At 33.4% G+C, this 19,768-nt stretch overlaps 11 protein-coding genes and 1 non-coding gene across 12 annotated transcripts; 5 read left to right on the plus strand and 7 right to left on the minus strand. All coding sequences in view use genetic code 12, as the record gives it.

The window, feature by feature from the left end:
- Positions 1-176: 176 nt before the first annotated feature.
- Positions 177-1,106, minus strand: CTRG_05421 (uncharacterized protein; the record flags this gene model as incomplete). The annotated part of the gene is made up of 1 exon (XM_002551077.1): positions 177-1,106. One exon carries the CDS (start codon positions 1,104-1,106, stop codon positions 177-179), a length of 930 nt encoding a protein of 309 aa, XP_002551123.1.
- Positions 1,107-1,669: 563 nt separating this feature from the next.
- On the minus strand, positions 1,670-2,428 carry CTRG_05422 (uncharacterized protein; the record flags this gene model as incomplete). The annotated part of the gene is made up of 1 exon (XM_002551078.1): positions 1,670-2,428. The coding sequence occupies one exon, from the start codon at positions 2,426-2,428 to the stop codon at positions 1,670-1,672; it is 759 nt and encodes a 252-aa protein (XP_002551124.1).
- A 617-nt stretch (positions 2,429-3,045) lies between these two features.
- CTRG_06373 lies at positions 3,046-3,118 on the minus strand. Its single transcript has one exon. It is a non-coding gene; the product is annotated as a tRNA-Ala (tRNA).
- A 462-nt stretch (positions 3,119-3,580) lies between these two features.
- On the plus strand, positions 3,581-4,411 carry CTRG_05423 (uncharacterized protein; the record flags this gene model as incomplete). Its single annotated transcript, XM_002551079.1, has 1 exon — positions 3,581-4,411. One exon carries the CDS (start codon positions 3,581-3,583, stop codon positions 4,409-4,411), a length of 831 nt encoding a protein of 276 aa, XP_002551125.1.
- A 40-nt stretch (positions 4,412-4,451) lies between these two features.
- Positions 4,452-5,606, minus strand: SKI8 (SKI complex subunit WD repeat protein; the record flags this gene model as incomplete). The annotated part of the gene is made up of 1 exon (XM_002551080.1): positions 4,452-5,606. The coding sequence occupies one exon, from the start codon at positions 5,604-5,606 to the stop codon at positions 4,452-4,454; it is 1,155 nt and encodes a 384-aa protein (XP_002551126.1).
- A 64-nt stretch (positions 5,607-5,670) lies between these two features.
- On the plus strand, positions 5,671-8,235 carry NUP82 (linker nucleoporin; the record flags this gene model as incomplete). The annotated part of the gene is made up of 1 exon (XM_002551081.1): positions 5,671-8,235. One exon carries the CDS (start codon positions 5,671-5,673, stop codon positions 8,233-8,235), a length of 2,565 nt encoding a protein of 854 aa, XP_002551127.1.
- Positions 8,236-8,237: 2 nt separating this feature from the next.
- Positions 8,238-9,128, minus strand: CTRG_05426 (U2 snRNP complex subunit; the record flags this gene model as incomplete). The annotated part of the gene is made up of 1 exon (XM_002551082.1): positions 8,238-9,128. The coding sequence occupies one exon, from the start codon at positions 9,126-9,128 to the stop codon at positions 8,238-8,240; it is 891 nt and encodes a 296-aa protein (XP_002551128.1).
- A 289-nt stretch (positions 9,129-9,417) lies between these two features.
- SNF4 (AMP-activated serine/threonine-protein kinase regulatory subunit) lies at positions 9,418-10,416 on the plus strand (the record flags this gene model as incomplete). Its single annotated transcript, XM_002551083.1, has 1 exon — positions 9,418-10,416. One exon carries the CDS (start codon positions 9,418-9,420, stop codon positions 10,414-10,416), a length of 999 nt encoding a protein of 332 aa, XP_002551129.1.
- Positions 10,417-10,542: 126 nt separating this feature from the next.
- CTRG_05428 (uncharacterized protein) lies at positions 10,543-12,363 on the minus strand (the record flags this gene model as incomplete). The annotated part of the gene is made up of 1 exon (XM_002551084.1): positions 10,543-12,363. One exon carries the CDS (start codon positions 12,361-12,363, stop codon positions 10,543-10,545), a length of 1,821 nt encoding a protein of 606 aa, XP_002551130.1.
- A 3,434-nt stretch (positions 12,364-15,797) lies between these two features.
- DAP2 (Dap2p) lies at positions 15,798-18,308 on the plus strand (the record flags this gene model as incomplete). Its single annotated transcript, XM_002551085.1, has 1 exon — positions 15,798-18,308. One exon carries the CDS (start codon positions 15,798-15,800, stop codon positions 18,306-18,308), a length of 2,511 nt encoding a protein of 836 aa, XP_002551131.1.
- Positions 18,309-18,432: 124 nt separating this feature from the next.
- CTRG_05430 (uncharacterized protein) lies at positions 18,433-18,906 on the minus strand (the record flags this gene model as incomplete). Its single annotated transcript, XM_002551086.1, has 1 exon — positions 18,433-18,906. One exon carries the CDS (start codon positions 18,904-18,906, stop codon positions 18,433-18,435), a length of 474 nt encoding a protein of 157 aa, XP_002551132.1.
- Positions 18,907-19,161: 255 nt separating this feature from the next.
- On the plus strand, positions 19,162-19,743 carry CTRG_05431 (uncharacterized protein; the record flags this gene model as incomplete). Its single annotated transcript, XM_002551087.1, has 1 exon — positions 19,162-19,743. One exon carries the CDS (start codon positions 19,162-19,164, stop codon positions 19,741-19,743), a length of 582 nt encoding a protein of 193 aa, XP_002551133.1.
- Positions 19,744-19,768: the final 25 nt, after the last annotated feature.

The following is a 19,768-nucleotide window of genomic DNA, read 5'->3' on the forward strand; positions in this document are numbered from 1 at the left end:
AATATAAATATAAATTAAATCGGTACGATCGTGGTCCATACCCATTTATGAATAGCCAATCAGATTAATATAGTATCTGTCATAATGGAGATGTATTTATTGTTTCTATTGTTTGGGAACTTTTTTTTTCCTTTTTTGTTGGTAGTATTTATACTACACTGTAATACTCAATTAATCTATAAAAAGTTTGCCATGATAACAGCAACAGCACCAATGGAAAGGATGGCGTTTTTAGAACCCAGGTTTTCATTTTGAAGGGCGACTTGTGGAACAAATCCTGTACTGTTTGAATCTCCTCCATAAGAAGAATCTTCTGGAATTGTAGCTAAAGTAGGGATATCACCACCGGCAACAGCTGGAGTACCTTCATCAGCAGCTGGAGAAGAAGAAGAAGAAGCAGCAGCAGCAGCATCAGTAGCATCGGTAGCATCAGTAGAGTTACAGACTTGAGCTTTGATTTCTTCAATGGACAAGTTTTTGTCATTGATACAGTTACAATCGTGAACATGTTCCCAGTATTGTTCAGTGGACAATTGACAAAGACAGATGAGATCACCATCAGCACACATTTGCTTTTCAATAGCATCAACTTCTTTACAATGCATATTACATTCGCCTTCACCAGCTGGAGAACTAGCAGCAGCTTCAGCAACAGCTTCAGATGGAACAGTGGCAGCAACAGAAGATGCAACACCTTCAGCTTGGGCACTTGATGCTTCAGCAGCAACTTCACTAGCAGCATCAGTAGCAACACTTTCTATAGCAACAGGAGCAGCAGCTTCAGAACTAGCTTCAGGTGCACTGGTAGCAGCAGCTTCAGCTTGTGATCCAGCTTGAACAGTGGCACATTCTTTGCTTTTAGCAGCTTCAGCTTCTAAACCTTCAGGGTTGGTGCAATTACATTCAGCATAGTGTTTCCAAAAATCATCAACTGACAAGGAACAAAGACAAGAACCAGTGGTATCATTTGGACAAAACTTGCTTTGAGCTTCAACAACCAAACTACAGTGCAGGTTACAACTTTCACTTGGTTGAGCAGCATCACTTGAAGCGGTTTCAGCAGCTAAAACTGCTGGCAAAATAGCTAATAAAACTTCAACTCTCATTTTTTTTTTTTGGTGGATATTCAATAGATTTTTGTGTAAGTTAGCAAGAACCAGAACAAATTTTAAACTATTCAACAGGTTTTTGGTGAATCATTGGTGGTTATTTATATACTTTTTTCCAGCTCTTTATTGACTTGCAACTATTGGAGATGGCAATTAGTAATTGCGACCTTTTCGCTATTAACATATTTTTTTGAAACTCAAGAATCTATTTGTTGAACCTTGTTTCTTTTTTTTGTTTTGTTTTGCAGCAAATCTTTCATTAATTTTTGTTTCAACCAAGGGATACAATCCCTCTCTTCAATACTGGTTAACATAGGCACAGTGGCTGTGTGTGTATTAAGATATGGGCAAATTATATTCAGGGCGGTCAATGCTGAACATCGATCTACAATGTAATGACTGGTTATGCGCAAATGTTGATTATATATCGATGTGTAACTGAGAACGTGTTTCTAAATATAGTCAATTTAAATATATTTCTTGTTGTTTAGGATGGGGTATACATATATTATTTCTTATTTTGAGTTTTACTTACTAATTATTAAACAAAACTTATACACCTAAAGGAAATTCAAAGCTAAAGCAAATAACGAACCAGCAGCAATACCAACTCTAGCAGCAGCACCATTTTCGAAGGCTTGAACTGTTACTTGACTCAAATCAGTTTGATTTCCAGCAGCTGGTTGAGCTAAGATTACTGGTGGGGCTGATTGGGCTGGAACTGGTTGGAGTTCGGTGAATGATGGGGCAACAGTATCAGTGTTGGCATCTTCAGCAGGAACATCTTCAACAGGAGCAACTTCGGTAGCAGTTTCAACTTGACCAGCAACTGTTTCAGTGACAGCCTCTCCTGGAACTGTAGTAGTTTCAGCAACAGGAGCAGCAATTTCAGTGGTCGTCTCTTGTAAAGCAGCAGCAGCAACTGCGGATTCTGTAATTGGAGTAATATCATCAGATGAACTAGCTTCAGTGGAAGTGGAGGAAGAAGAAGAAGAGGAGGAGGAGGATGATTTGGAAGATTTGGAGGAAGAACTAGTGGATTGTTTTTCACTTGATGGTGGTTCTTCCGGAGCACCACAGATTTGACTCTTGATTTCTTTAAGAGATAATTTCTTATCTGGATTAATACAATCACAATCAGTAAGTGGTTCCCAATAATCTGAATCAGATAATTCACAGAGACAACTTGAATCTGAACCAGATGGACATGACTCTTGTTGTTTTTGTAAAACTTTGGTACATGATTCGTTACAACTTGTTTGTTCTCTTTTTGCTGCCAAAGCAACAGGCAAGATAGCTAACAAAATGGCTTTTCTCATGATGAAGCTAATGAAGATGTGAAGGGTTCAATTTTGGATGAAGCAATAGTTCTCCCAAGAAAAATTCCTTTCTTTATATGATTATTCTATTCTGTTGTGTTGTTTACAATTTCCAGTGGATTTTCTTTTCTTGGGGCAGAAGATTTACAATTTATTGCAAATTCTCTTTCGCTACACAATCGACTGAACATTTTCTCATGTTTCGCAACCCTGTGATAGAATGTTTTGAAAAATGGAAAATGAAAAAAAAAGGGAAAATATCAGATCTCCATTTTTGTATAGTCTCTATCTTCCTACGTAGATACAGTCTAGTGGTTGTACTTAACTTAGATGAGATATTATCATCAGTTTGACATCTTCATTTATGTACCTGGATAAAACTTTTGTGAAATGTATTAATGCCAGTAATTAATTTCAAAAGAAAGGAGAACTGAAATTAGGTCGTTTAACGCCATCTTAAAAATTGCTGATCATACAAATAACAGGTTGAAACATAACAACATTTAAAAAAAATATAAAATGTACTCCCTACTATTGTAAATCATTGCAACTTAATGTTTCAGTCTTTAAAGCCAAGATATAAAAAAATATTCAGGAGAAAGAGAAAAAAATTAAACTGGACGAGATAAGAGTCGAACTCATGACCTTTTGCTTGCAAGGCAAACGCGCTACCAACTACGCCACACGCCCGGTTTTCTGAATTTTGAATATATCCTTCATGTCATTAAAAAAGGTTCATCTAATAATTGCTATATTGAACATCTGCAATAAAAGCGAGTCAAACTCATTACATATACGCGATTTATTGTTCAACTTAAAAACGATGACTAACGTATTATCGTTTAGGTTTCCTCGAGAACTCTTTCCTTTTTTTTCAGATTTGGAATTTAATTGCTGGATATCAACAATTTTCCCCAAAAAATTGTTAAAATATCTGGGCAAATATTGCTTTGATTATAATAAATACCTCAACAACCCCATAAATTAACCAACATTCCTTATAGTTCACGGCATACCACCATCCGGGTTGGATTTGGGTTGCTAACCGATCATATTAATTACATGTACATTAATTTAACGTGGGGGTCTTACCCCCAAAAATGTGGGGGAACAAAAGTAGTATAAATAACCGCAAAAATTTCTTCAAATCAAATGAAAAAAAAAACAACTGAAAAATTATCAATCACGATAAGAATTATAATGTCTCAATTATTTTCCCTTAAAGGTCAAGTTGCTATTTTAACTGGAGGTACTAATGGTATTGGTTTAGGCTATGCTAGAGGTTTAGCTAGTGCTGATTTAGATCAATTAATTTTAACATACAGATCAGACTCGACATTTGAAAAAGCTAAAAATGCAATTAAAGAAGTAAACCCAAATATTCAAATTGATGGAGTAAAGATTGATTTTTTGAAGGAGGAAGAAGATGACATAGTTTCCAAAATTGTTGAAGAATCATTTAAAGTTTCAAAAACTGGTAAAGTTGATATCTTGGTTAATAATGCTGGTATTACTGAAAGATACCCATTTGAAGAGTTTCCACAGGAAAAATTCAATGATATTATAAAAGTTGATTTGAACATTCCTGTTAAATTAACTAAAGAAGTTGGTAAGAGAATGTTGGAATCAAATACTAAAGGGAAGATTGTATTCACTGCATCATTGATGTCATTCCAAGGTGGTGTATCATGTACTCCTTATGCTATTAGTAAAGGAGCAATTAAACAATTTACTCAAGGCCTTTCAAATGAATGGTCATCTAGAGGTATTAGAGTTAATGCAATTGCACCAGGTTATATTGAAACTAACATGACAGGAAGTATGAATGATGATGCCAAGAACCTTGTAGATAAAAGAATTCCTATGCAAAGATGGGGTAATCCAGATGATTTCATGGGTCCAATTGTTTTCCTTACCTCAGATGCATCTAAATACATCACTGGTGAAACATTGTTAGTTGACGGTGGTTGGATGGGAAGATAAATTAATAGAGTACATATCTATCTATATATATTGAATACATCTAAATACCACCAGCTTCTCTATACCATCTGATACCTCGATCAAAACTGACCACACATAAACCTTCATTACTATCACCACCAGCACCACCTCGAATACCTTTTTTGATAAATGTAACACCACTAGCAACACTCTGGTCTTGTTCATCATGAGCTGTATCGTCTAGATCGGAAATGGAAATATTTATAGTAGCTTCACGCTCACTGGTTTCCAAGTTCCATACTCTTAAACATTTATCAAATCCACAACTAGCTAAATGCTTGCCTTCTTCGTCAAAACTCAAACCCAATATCCAACCTTGATGAGCAAATCCACCAACTACTGATTTTGATGAATGTGATGGTGCAGCTAAGAAACCAACATTTTCTCCATGTTGTACATCATATAATGTAATTGATCCAGCTGCTTGGTTATCTCTTGCCACTGCTAATAAAGTACCATCTGGTGAGAATGCCAATACTCTAGGTATAGATGTGGTTTGAGAATTTCTGCTCGTTACCAAATCACTGGAATGGAAAGTATAGACTAATTTCAAACTTGCAAAGTCATATAACAAGACATCACCATTAATATAACCAACAGCACATTTCTTATTTTCTGTAGGACAAATTGCTAAAGAATTTGGGAATGTTGATGAATTTGGTTTCAATTCTCCAGCTTTTTCAAATGTTATCTCTGCAACTCCTTCGTTGTCGGTAATATTTAGCAAAAACACACTAGTTGTGCCATTTGCTCTGGTGACAATGAAATAGTCCTGTTTAGCTTCTGGATCTTTATAAAATCCCGGATTCCATGATTTTCCAGCCGAACACTCATCAACGTCTGTAAGGTCTTTCAAAGTAGAAAAGTCGTCATTAATATAGTATTTGAAGACAATAGAACCATTAAAGCATGCAAATGAAAAAAGAGTAACTTTCAATGTTGAATTTGGTAAAGTATTTTCATATACTGCTATGGCATGAACACCACTTTTATCGATGAATACTGATTGAACGAATTCTTTTGGTTGATGAACTTCATCTTGCTTGTTGTCCCAAAATTTCGCATACCCATCACTTGAAATTGAGACTGTAAACTTGTTGGTGATGGCCACTCCAAGGATATCCAGTTTATGTGCTTGTGAAGCACTAACGGTAGAAATATATTGTTTACCCATTGCTTTCGTACGAATTGGGAGTAATTACTTGTGATTGTTATTCTAAACGTTGTCTTTTTGCCAGATGAATTCTGAACAAAATGATTTTTTAGAAACCAATCGAAAAAAAAAACAGGAAAAAAAAAGGAGAAAAACAATCCAACTACAATATCAAGATCCTTTCCCTTCACAAATTCTCTTTCATCACTGTATCATGTCATCAATTGGATCAAAAGATCAATTTGTTTCCCAAATAACAAATCAATCCATCTTCAAGCATTTTTTGGATAGTAACACATCCAAAGAAGAGTTGTCATCTCCTCTTCCTTATAATCGATTGGTGTGCCGTGGGAATAGTGATGTATTCTTTGTAAGCAACAATTTGGTCCGTTGCTGTACAATCAACCCAGACACTACTAATTATAAGTTATTAAAGGTTGTCAATCCATTCTATGAAATCATTTCATTGCTCATGAATAAATCAGGCACATTATTGGCCCTTATTGGCGAACAAGAAATAGATGTGGTTACATTACCTGCAAATGTTGTGAAAGGAGATGGTGTTTATGTGGACGGAAGTTCGTTCAAGATTCAAAATTTAACAGGGAAAATTAGAAAATGTGTATGGCAAACAACAGCTGCCAATGATTCTATGTTGGTAGTCTTGAACGATAATTCAGAAATTAAAGCATTTGACTTGACAAAATCCTTGGAAGTTCCGATTATAAATATCGACTTGAAGACACTTGATAACTTCAAGAATCAAGAGGCCACTTCAATTGCTTTTGGATCGGACCAGAATTTAGCAGGTGGATTGACATTGTATGTATCAACAAAATCGAGTATATTTGCTGTCTATCCATTTACCACCTCCTCCACCAAATTAGTCACCACAGAAGAAGCCATAGATGTGGCTCTTCAGGATACTAAAGCAGCCATGGAATTAATTCAGGAGAAATACCCGACAAATTTAACAGAAATTGCAACTAGCCCAATGAATAAGGCTGCGTTAAAGCAATTTGATTACTATTTGAATATCAAAAATCAATTAAGTGGTACTGTACCTATTGTGAAAGAAGTTAGGGATGTCTATACAAATAATCCTTATGAATTATTTGTTGTCCAACAAAATTTGAATGATTTTGAAGGACCTGTATTACAGGGACCAATTGTTAGTGTCGGTTCAGATATTCAAGATATTACCTCATTTGGCGATAATCCATTTATCAGTTTCATGGCCAGTGTTGGTGATAATGCTGTTGTCAACTATTATGCCCAGCTTGCTCCAATGTTGATGAAATATAGAGCCTCAGGAGATGTTAGCGATGAATCTAAAGAATCGACTCCTGTTGTCCTAACCCCAAGATATATCAAACCAAGAAAAGGATTTGGTTTTGTTGATAATACTGAAATAGAAGAACGTGCATTAGTGAAACAAACTCAATCTCAGGCTTCATTTTGGAAAGAAGAATTATCCGTATTGGACCTCTTACACACCGACAAACTTCCTGCAGACGACACTAATACTACCAACAACAACAACAACAGTAATAAAAAACTCCCAACATATTTTGGAAGTCTTGATGAATTTAGATTTACAATCTTCATGGCATCGAAAAAAATAGTGATTGTTGATTGTACTTGGGTGAAAGATTTTGTGAATGATTTGGTTGGAAATAAAGTTGATGATGTCGCAGTTGCACCACATTACGGAGTTGCATCTGAAGAACCAGAGCCTATTCTTGCATTTACATATATCAAGGACAAAATCACGTCTACTGGAGAATATCTTTTAGTATTTAGAAGCAAGACAAAGGACGATTTGGAAGTGATTCAAATTGTGAATACTGCTCCAGAGGATTTAACAACCGAGCCGAAAGAAATTTTGCGTTTAACAGATAAGGTTCAGAGCAATGCAGGTTTGACATACAAGGCTCCTTCACCATTTGATGAATTGTTGGCAGAGTTGCAAAATTTGTCCAAAATTAAGATTGCTACAGGAGGAATACAAGGAAACACAGGGTTGGATAAAGGAAATGTCGATGATCTTGAGAATTTGAACAAATTATCGATTAATACTATACAATTAGCCAAGGAGTATTCTATTTTTGGAATCAAATTACAAACAAGAATTTTGTCAAACTTGGACTCTTTGAAAGAACAAAAGAGTATACTCAACAAAATCAAATCACAATGTGAACCAAATGACAGTGAAATTAAAAAAGGAGAAGAAGACAAATTGACCAAATTGGCCGATAGACAAGAGAAATTAGATAAAAGATTTGTTGACTTGCAAAAGAAGATTTACGATGCATTGAATAAATACAACAAGGAGAGGTCATTGCCAATATCAGATGCCGAAAGTTCATGGTTTAAAGAAATTGATAGTATTGATCAATCAGTCAATACTGGGGTTAAGGATGAGGTCAGTTTGACAGAGAAGATTGAACGATTGTCATCCCAGGTTAAATCAGTACTTGAAAGTTCTAAAGCTAAGGATAGCAAGACATCAGAAGTCACCCCTGTGGAACAATTAGAACTTGAAAGAAAGTTGAGTAAGTTAAAGCATTGGTTGATTCGTGAAGATAAAGCTATACAGGCATTGAAGGATAAGTTAACAGCATCATTGAAACTCGTTGATGAGCAATAAAATTAGTTTGTTTTTAGTTTGACATTTAGTTGTAGACCGTCATAATATCGATTATTAAATTTTTGAATACATATTTTGGCATGTTCGAGGGTGTCAAACTTTACCGTTACATTTCCTTTTTCACTTTCGAATTGAATATCCAATACTTTGGGGATTCCAATTTTCACACATTCTTCATTGATATCTTCAATTATATCAGTTTTGAGATATTTATCACTTGTCAATTCTTCATTTCTAAACATATTCTCAATAATAACAACAGGAAAATGACTCTGTTCTGATTTCTTTTTATCCAATGGTTTGTCATCAAATCTAGCATGCTCAACTCTTATAGTTTGGCCATTAAACAAAGAATTATCCATCATTTCAATAGCTAAATAAGCACTATCCAGAAGGGTATAAATGACTAATGCATCACCTTTAAAATTCCCCTTTTCATCACGATACATTTTAATTTTTGGTTTACCTTCTTTATCAAATTGAATTTTACCAAATGTACCAAAAGATTTTTCTATATCTTGTATTGTTAAAGTTGAAGGAAGATTAGTTATATAAATTGAATGATTTTTACGTTTTTTCTGATATTGTTGTTGTTTCAATTGATTTATTTCTGATTTTATCTTTGACATTTCTTCTTTTCTTTGTCGTTTTATATCTTCTCTATTCTTATCTTCATCTTTATCTTCTTCTTCTTTTTCAATATCATCATGGGATCTTTTTAAAATTGATATCCATTCATTTTTTGCATAATCAAATTCATATTCTTTATCATTATGTTCGAATAACCATCGTTGAGTGGACTTATCTAAAACCAATCGTGGATCTAATGATTTTATATCGATTTGATCTAATCTAGATGGATGTGGTGGTCGTTCAGGAAAGTTATTACCCATTTCTGTTGATAAGCTAAAGAGATGGATAGATGAATAGAGTGCGTGTAGATTGGTAGTTTTTTTTTTTTTGGAGGTGAGAGGAGTTCTAATATTTTTACGTAATCTCACCAAACCCAAACGGACAACCCAAATTGGGAGACAGAAAAAAAAAAAATCACCAACGGAATTATTGTGTGTTGACTTGGAATTGACACCAAAATCATCGATACATCATTTTAGACACTAATATCTGGGTGTTTTAGATCTATTTCCTTACCTTATAAACACATATATTCAACGAATCCACACGATGACGGACGTAGCAGCAACTCCTAATGACTATATTTTAAACTTATCACCAGAACAAATTGAACACGATCAAAAGATCGGTATTAAAGCCATTCGATTATTTTTGCAAAGTAAAACTTCATATGATGTATTACCAGTCAGTTACAGATTAATAGTATTAGATACATCTTTATTGGTTAAAAAATCTTTAACTATCTTATTACAGAACAATATTGTTAGTGCTCCTTTATGGAATAATCAAACTTCTAAATTTGCTGGGTTATTAACTTCAAGTGATTTCATTAATGTCATACAATATTATTTCCAATTTCCGGAGAAATTTGAATTAGTTGATCAATTAACTTTAGACGGATTAAGAGATGTTGAAAAAGCAATCGGTGTAGATCAAATTGAAACTGTTTCTATTCATCCATTTAAATCATTATATGAAGCATGTGTCAAGATGTTGGAATCTAAAGCAAGAAGAATTCCTTTGATTGATGAAGATGAAAAAACCAAGAGAGAAATTGTTGTGAGTGTATTAACTCAATATAGAATTTTGAAATTTGTTGCTTTGAATTGTAAAGAAACCAAAATGTTGTTAAAACCAATCAAGAATTTAACAGGATTGGGTGATAGGAAAGAAATATCTACTTGTACTATGAATACCCCGGTTATTGAAGTTATTCATTTATTAACAGAAAAGTCCGTTTCTTCTATTCCAGTCGTAGATGACCAAGGAAAATTAATTAATGTTTATGAAGCCTTTGATGTGTTGTCGTTGGTTAAAGGTGGTATGTATACCGATTTGGATTTATCAATCGGTGACGCATTATTAAGAAGACTGGAAGAATTTGAAGGGGTTCACACTTGTACTTTGAATGATAGATTGAGTACGATAATGGATACAATAAGAAAAAGTAGATTGCATCGATTATTTATTGTTGACGATGAAGGTAAATTGATTAGTGTTATTACATTAAGTGATATATTGAATTACATTTTATTTGGAGAGGATTAAATAAAAACGCATACAAAAATCCGAAATAATATCTATCATAAAAAACAAAAAAAAAATCAATCCATATGTATAAATATATTATATAAATAAACTTACATCTTTATTACTATTTTGTATTTTTTTTATTCAAATATCTCTTTCCAAACCTCTGAACATATCCAACACACAAAAATAATGACCCAAAATACCCAACACCACACATATATGCCATATATTATGACTTGCCATGAAATAATCAACCCACCAAAGTGACATGAAATTATTACAATAAGGAGATTTAGTTAATTTTGATTTAAAATGCTTATTGATTAAATCTTGAAATTTTTCATCCTCGTTCATAGAATCATTACCATTTTGTTTCGATTCATCTTCAATAATATCTTCAAATTCCTCATGTAATACTTCCATTTCTTCTTCACCATCATGTCCTGTTTTCTCCAAAATAACATCAGTTGCTTGGTAATGACGGTTTGATTTTGATAAGTTCTCTTCAATAATCACATCGTATCTCCATCTTTCCGGTATCAATCCACCATAAAATACCACTCCAAGACAATACCATACAAAACTTTTGTATATCAATGGAGCTACAAGTGACAAAGAAGAAAGCACCCCATCATAAAAAGCCTTGCAAACTAATGACGAGGCACCCGATGCAGATAATCCAACAAAAAAACCAATTCGAATTGAACGACATTCGGGTTTATCAAAATATGGAGACCAATTGAAAGCGAGTCCAGCTACACCACAAATAATAGCACATACGACATAAGTAATTAACAACTTAGGATATTTGTACAAGGCACAATATTCGACTGTTAGGATTGAAGAAGTAATCAACACAGTTATCCCCGTATAATCAACACATGCAAAAGCACTTCTTGTAGGATAATGGGCAAAACAAGAATATGTGTGCCATAACGAAGAATTCACTAAACATTTAGCAGCTGCAACTAAGAACACATACACAAGTATATTATCATTACGGGAATTCTGTTCAAATACATCAGTTAATGGGAAATGGTAAATGCAAATGTATAAGACAACAACCAAGCCAATTATGTGAGACCATATATTCATGGATTCATTATGATTGAAATGGAACATTGATTTCAACATTTCTTTATGGCTTAGCGAAAATCTGTAACCACTTATAATGTACTTGTTTTCTCTCCAAACTAAAGGCAATTCATAGTAGTGCAAATATCTCTTTCTGGCATTTCGTAAAGCACGATTGAAATTAAAAAACCGAAGTTGACTAAATACTGCATCATGGGAATAATCATCTGTTGCTGCTGGTCTGCTTTCTTTTATAAAATCATCAATGGCAAGTAATTTTTCATCAAAATATTGAATAGTGGTTATGATTTTCTTGGACAAGATCTCACGTTTCTTCATTGATTTGGAATCCTCATCAGTACATCCGTCATCATCATATGGTCCTATGTTTGTGCTATCCACATTGTTTAGATCATCAAGATCTTCTTCCTCATCTATAACCGCGGAATTTGAAAATAAGTAATTATATTGATCATCCAATAATTTATACAATGTATCCAAATTTGAAAACGAGTTACGTAACATTGACTTTTTAATCAACTCTAACCTTTCACAGATCAAGTCAAGTTTATTTGCAGAAAACTGCCTAAATTGTTGAATACTAGAAGACGAAGAAGTTCTTCTATGTCCATTGCCAACTTCTCGACCGGCAGGTTGGGAACTCTTCAAACGTTGTTCTATAAATTCCCTTTCTTCATTATTGAACTTGAAAAATTGTTCGAATCGAACTAATCTTGATTCAATAGATGATATGAAGTAATCGAGTTTCTCAACAAGTACTTCTTCGGCTGTTTCGATAACATTTGATGGACTGCGAGATCGGTTCGATCTATTTTTGAGGGAATCTTGTGCAGGTACTTCAAGAGCAGTAGTGGTGGCAGATGCCATAGTAGATATCCAAAGTATGAATAGATAGAAAATGAGGCCTTATCTCTACCCTTTCTCCTAATTCACAGAAAAATATATAAAGAATAAAAGATTTTTAGTTGAAGTTATTTCTGAATACAAAAGAGAATCGATTTAAAGTATACTTTTTTTAAAAAAAAAATTCTCTCCACTGTTATTGCATTGCATTGTCTAATCCCACTATTGTAAACTGCACGACCTGCACGCACGCACACTCGATTGATCGCATACAATTAACATTTCTTTTTTGCAATTAGTTCGCCATTGTAGACCGACTTGGGGGCCGGGAAAGTATAATTTTATCGCCCGTTGCTACCGCCAGCAGCAGAGTATCAATAAGCGTCGTACAAAATTAAAGACATTGAAGCTACCGAAGTGTCACAATCGGTAGTGGTGTGTGAGTGTGAGTGTGTGTTACCCAACAATCAGTGTAATTACACCCGACTTGTCTCAACAAAAGTAGTTCGATTTTCACCAAGCACATCAGTTGATTTAATGGTTACAGGTTTTTTTTTTTTTAGTTTAAGGAGAAGTTGTTTCAATAAAACCCCTCTGTATCAACTTTATTACCCCTATTTCAATCTAATCGAATCTTTCTATTGTTCAATATTTTTTTGTTTATTCCCTCCTCTCTTTTCACATGTGGTTAATCTTCTGCAATCGGTACTAAATAAGAATTTAGAGAGAGAGAGAGAAAAAAAAAGAAACAAATTTAGTTTCGGAGTCAATTCACAATAAGGGCATTTAATTGGTCAATAAATAACCATTCTATTTCTTGTGGTTTTGATACAGTCTTACTCCATTCAAAATATTCTGGTAATGTATTCATTTTGTTAAGTTGTTGTTGATTATAAAAGTTTAAACTAGAAAATGAAGCTCAAGAGCAAATACCTTCTCGTACAATTGGTACGATATTGTTCCGGCACTAAGAAGTCATTTTCAAAGGAATGATGATAGTAATAAAAATACAATAATAAATTACTAAAAACAAATTCAAATTAAGCTTGGCTTTGGTCTGAATCGCAATGAATGTAGTTTTAGAGCACTTACAGTCGAAACGTGTAGTATACAAGTGTCATCCTAACATTGCCTCAATAAAAAATACAAAGGATAATTAGCCTTGTTGAACATCTTTAAGCGAGATCCAATAATAAACGTATCACGTGATGCAAAACGTGTGTCAAAAATTCATGAAAGTACTCACATTACAATCAAATTGTATTTAAATGTCCCTTTCTTATCTTCTACATTTGAGTTGAAAATCTAGATTTCTATCAAAGAATTTTGGTTCTATATAAATTAAGGAATCGACTTTCAAGTGCTTGCACCCAATTGTGAATACTCACAATTTTGCAGCAATTTACTCATCCGATCTATTAATTACCTTATAAATTATAATCTTCGGTGAAATTTGGCAATATAATAATAGGATCATTTAATTATATTTGCGATCAACCTCTTCTCCAAGCAATTTACTTGTACTTGTTTATGAATTAGTTGACCAATCTTCTAAAGTTGTCGGAACAAAATTTATTCACATGCATCTTGTACACTGGTTTTACGTTATGAATGTTCATGATTTACACCACTTAGAATAAAGACATGATATTTCATGGAAATTACAAATCAACAGAACAATCATCATTTTCTTTTGCTTTGGCGGATATTTGCTGCATACTATAATGATTCAAACCAAACTCCTAGGTAAAGAGCCATGACCTGTAACTAGACATGAATACTAGCATCATTTCTCTGAGCTTATACGGCAGATATTGACTAAAAACTGAGAATTATATATAACTACGTCTAAATTCACTCTCTGCTTCTGTTAAATTCGTTAGACGTGTTACCAATTTTTATGTTATATCCAGCACACGAATCCTGTTATTGGGCAAATTGCATTCTTTGACAAAATCAATAGTAATCTATTTAGATTCGGTTCGGTAAAATATTGATTAGCCAAAATATCTGGTTGAATCATTGGATTAATGTTTCGAATTTCGTTGACCGAATTCATGTGTTATTGTGGTTTCAACGTGTTGACATGGGATTACATCTCTGAAATTACCATCACCTAATATATGCAGCAAATTAACAACATTCTAAATTGATTTCAATGCATTTGCTGATAATATAGTCCACATTGTAGACAAAATTTACTTTGAAGAAACCAAAGCAATATTATGATTTGTGTAAATTTATCAGTAATTGTGCTACAGATTTCACTAAAAATTGTGTCATTAAAATATTCATATGTTAACCATAAGTCTGATGTACATAAATATTCGTAACTCATTTTATTGATGTATATAGTGTTTCCAAAGGGGGTCACCAAGATTACAATCGTTTCATTCCCGTAATTTCATTTCGGTTCACGCACGAAAAATACCAAAATTTTGACTCAAATCACAAATATCTATGGATTAACATAGCTATAAGGTGATAATAATTAATTAGTTTTGTCCAAGATCGCCAATGACTTGAAAATGTAAACAGAATTTTACTATAATTTATGATGAATCTTTTTTTTTTAAGTTTTATAATTTTTTTGTTTTAAATCTTGACTAGAATTAGAATCATCAAAACATTTTAAAGTCAAGCTATTGATTTTCAATGATCATTTCCTTGAGATTTTCGCAATTGGGACCCTAAATCCGCAAATCATTAAATCAACAGATTATTGTTAATTATAAGGGCAATTATTTACTAATTGGATCATACTGTGAATGCAAATTTATACACTTCTAGTATTCAAGTTATATGACGTAAATGATATTAACACTGATTAGCAATTGTCGTTTTTGTTTGCGCATCTTTTTTTCTCTGATGTACTACCAAATTTAAGTAAGACACTTTGAATTCCGTTAAACACTAACAATATTCATTTTTACGAGGATTAACACACAGAAAGCACGAGCTGCCTGTTGTGAATAAGGCTAGACCACAACACACAGTATATCCGTCATGTTGGTTGCTTTCTATTGGTCCATTATTGATGTAACCAGAATGGAATGTAATTTCTAAATATAGATTGTTTTGAATTTGACATGGTAACATTGAGAATATTATGGTGGTAAACTGGGACCAATTTTGTGGCCCAATTGGTCGGCACTGGTGCCATAAAAGATATGAGGTCATCACCAAGAGAGGAAGAAAAAAAAAGAAATTAATAAATTAATTGCATGCGTGCACATTGACAAAAAAAGCCACAAGTTTCCTAATTAAGAAGAAGTGACCACAGTGCATTCCGCCCTTTTAATTTCATTTTATCCACTATATCCAGCCAACATCCCACACGGCACCATAGAGAAAATAATAAAAAAAAAAATTACGAAAGAAATTAACGGATTAACTTTATTACTCTTTCTTACTTTGTATTTACAACAAACACATTATCAGACTTACATCCAAGTATCATGTACGGAATAAGTCTGGAATATCTTAAAGAAACAGGGGGAACTACACCTCGAAGATCAATGTCTTCATATAAAAGATACATATATTATGGAACCTTATTGGCTGTACTTCTTTATGGAACTTCATTTTTACTTATAACTATAGAAAGATTCTCCACTACATTTGAATTACAATCCATCTCAGCATTCAGCAACAATAATGATGAACTACCAGAGTTTGCCAGCCCGTCTACACGATCGACAGATTTTAAAGGGAAAATTCCTTTGAGCAAGAAGATTTATGATGATCATGTCTTGGCTCCAAAATTACACTCCATTCAATGGATCAAAACCCCAGAATCCATTTACGATGATCAAGGTACTTATGTCATTAAAGAAGAAGAAAAGGATAAAGATTCTGGTTTTAGGGTTGTTGTCAAATCTTTAGCTGATGAATCCTATGAAAAAGTTTTAATTGAAAGTAGTAAATTCAAATACAAGGGCAGAGAACATGAAATTACAGATTACATAGCATCTCCAGATTTATCCAAAGTTATTTTGAAGACTGATGTGACTAGTCTCTGGAGATATTCATCAGTTTCACTTTACTGGGTATTGGATATTGAGAGCAAGACAATTGAACCTATTTATAACGAGATTGATAAAATTTCAACAGTATCTTGGTCACCAGATTCAAACAAGATTGCTTTTATTTTTGATAACAACTTATACTATAAATCACTTCAGCTGAATGAAATTGTACAAATAACTTCAGATGGCTCTCCATCCATTTTTAATGGGAAACCAGATTGGGTGTATGAAGAAGAAGTTTACGGATCAGATAAAGTTTTCTGGTGGTCTCACAATAGTGACAAGATTGCCTTTTTAAGATCAAACAACACTGAAGTTCCAGAGTTTACCCTTCCATTCTATGCACAAGAGGAACATCTTGATTATCCAGAGATTGTCAAGATTAAGTATCCAAAAGCAGGATATCCTAATCCAATTGTAGATGTTTTAACATATGATTTGGAAAAGGACAAGGTACACGAACATGATTTGAAATCCAAAACTATTGATATTCACAACAGATTAATTACTGAAGTTGTCTGGATCGGCGAATCCTTGAAAGTGAAAACATCTAACCGTCATAGTGACTTGTTGGAGATTTTCTTGATCAGCCGTAACGAGAAAGTTTCTTTGATTAGAACTTTACATGCTGAAGACTCGTGGTTTGAAGCCTCAGCTTCCACTGTTCATATTCCAGCCAATGAAACTCTTGGCAGAAAGTATGATGGTTATTTAGATATCGTCGTTGAAGGCGGTTACAATCATTTGGCTTATTTTTCTCCACCTGATAGTCCAGACTATGAATTGTTGACAAAGGGTAACTGGGAAGTAACTGATGGAGTTGTATTTGATGATGCTTCCAACACTGTTTATTTCACCAGTACAGCAAAATCCCCAATCGAAAGACATGTTCATGCTATTGAATTGTTAGACAGAACCAACAATGGATTGCCATATATTAAAGACATAACCACTAAAGAAGGTTGGTATTCTGCATCATTTTCATCAGGTGCTAGATTTTTGTTTTTGTCTGATTTGGGGCCAGGTGTTCCAACCCAAAGGGTAAACGATTTGAAAATGAACAAGAATGTCAAGACTATTGAAGACAACGCCGAGTTGGTTGCCAAATTGAGAGACTATATCATCCCAGAAGTTAAATATTCACAGGTTGAATTGACAGATGAAGAAGGTGGTAAGTTTTTGGCCACTGCCATGGAGACATTACCTTTGAATTTTGACAAGAAGAGAAAGTATCCTGTATTGTTTTTTATCTATGGTGGACCTGGATCCCAAACTGTTACCAAGAAGTGGGCTGTTTCTTTCAGTTCATTAATTGCTGCCGAATTAGATGCCATTGTTGTTACTGTTGACGGTAGAGGTACTGGTTTTAATAACTTGAACTATAAATTAGGATCCAAGTTTAAATTTATTGTGAGAGACAAATTGGGTAAATATGAACCGCTTGATGTTATTGCTGCAGCCAACAAATGGGCCGAAAAATCATATGTTGATCCTGAAAGAATTGCCGTTTGGGGTTGGTCCTATGGTGGATTCTTGACCTTGAAAACTTTGGAAACCGATGTCAAGAACCCAATTTTTAACTATGGTGTTGCCATCGCCCCAGTGACAAGATGGAGACTTTATGATTCCATCTATACTGAACGATATTTGAACACTCCAGCTGAAAATCCATACGGGTATGAAACTGGTAGTATTCAGAATGTAACAAATTTCAAACATGTCAAGAAGTTTTTTATTGGTCATGGAAGTGGGGATGATAATGTTCATGTGCAACATACTTTACAATTATTAGATGAGTTTAATCTTGCAGAAGTTGAAAACTACGAATTTATGATTTTCCCAGATAGCAATCATGCTATGAATTATCATAATGGACAAAAAGTTGTTTATGATAGAATCTTGCTGTTTTTCAGAAGAGCTTTCGACTGGGAGTTTGTATAATAGATCATTCTTTTTAAAAACAATATGTATTATTATATATATTCAAATTAATTACATCGTTAATAATATTAAAATAAGTAACTATATACTGTTTCACATTAAAAACACACATCTTCTCTTTCTCCTATCGACCAAGAACGAACGATTTAACCACATTGCAATTTTGGAATACCGGATCTAATAAAACATTACTTAAAAACCATTGCAAACCTTTACGTCTATCTTCTAACCAATTTTTACTCATTAAAAATCTATCTATACTTAAATTATCCTTTGGAGGTAATTCTGGGATATTTACTTCTCTTGAATCATGAAAAATATGTAATAAATCTTGTCGTAGTTGATAAATTTCATTATAACGTTTATATAAAATAATTGAAGAATAATCTAAATCATTAATTGTAATTTTAATTTGCCATGATATATAACTTTTACCATATTCTCCTGATATTAAATGATATTCTCCAACAATTACATTAGTAATATGATTAAGATGATTAATTTGATGTTCTTCTAATGATTCCCCGTTATTAAGTTCAATAGGAACAGGAAGTACTTTATTTAATTGAGATATAGAATTCGATTTATCTCGAGACATAGAATATTAATAGACTATCAAGGATTAAAGTGGGAGAAGTAATAATTATTGAATCTGTCGCAAGTCACAAACGATTTATGGATTATTTTGTTGTAGTGCATTTTTTTTTTTTTTGGGTACAAGATTGATTGATTGCCATGCGGTTGAGTTTTTTTTTTATTTTGTCTTTCCTCCCCTTAATCAAATCACCAATTTTTTTTTTTGCTGCCTCTTCTTCTTTTTCATTTCCTTCAAGACAACACCTGGGACAATATCATGGACATAATAAAAAACAAGTATCCATTTTGGAAGAGATTACTACATAAATGGCAAGCAAGACGAGATATTCCATTTAGACGTAAATTTTTTGTTGGATATGATCTTTATGGAAATACATATTGGGAATTTACCATTGATGGGAATATGCAAAGATTAAGACGTAAATTGGAACCATTTCAAAGAGAAATATTCGAAGTTGATTATTTTAGTACTATCCCTCCTCAATGGTTACAATGGTTAAGAAGAACAAGAAATGAAATTCCAACTTTAGATGAGTTAATTCATGATCAATTAAGACAACAAAGATTAAAAATTTTAGCTAAACAAGCTGATGAAAAATGGCATCTTGAAAAAGTCAGATTAGAAAATGAACAAAAATTGAAATTACAAACTGAATTGGATAGAGTTAAACAAGAAAATCAACAATTTGAAAATCAAAAGAAGATTCTTGCTTCTAAAGAAGTAAACGAAGATTCCCAGAAACTTGCTGATGAAACAAAAGAAGATCCATGGAAAGTTGCCGATGAAACAAAAGATAAAAATCCGATTGAATCAGCAAGTATAAAACCAAGACTGTGAAACACAACAGCATGAAATTAGTTAA

This window comes from Candida tropicalis (assembly GCF_000006335.3).
Source record: "Candida tropicalis MYA-3404 genomic scaffold supercont3.8, whole genome shotgun sequence".
NCBI lineage: Eukaryota > Fungi > Ascomycota > Pichiomycetes > Serinales > Debaryomycetaceae > Candida > Candida tropicalis.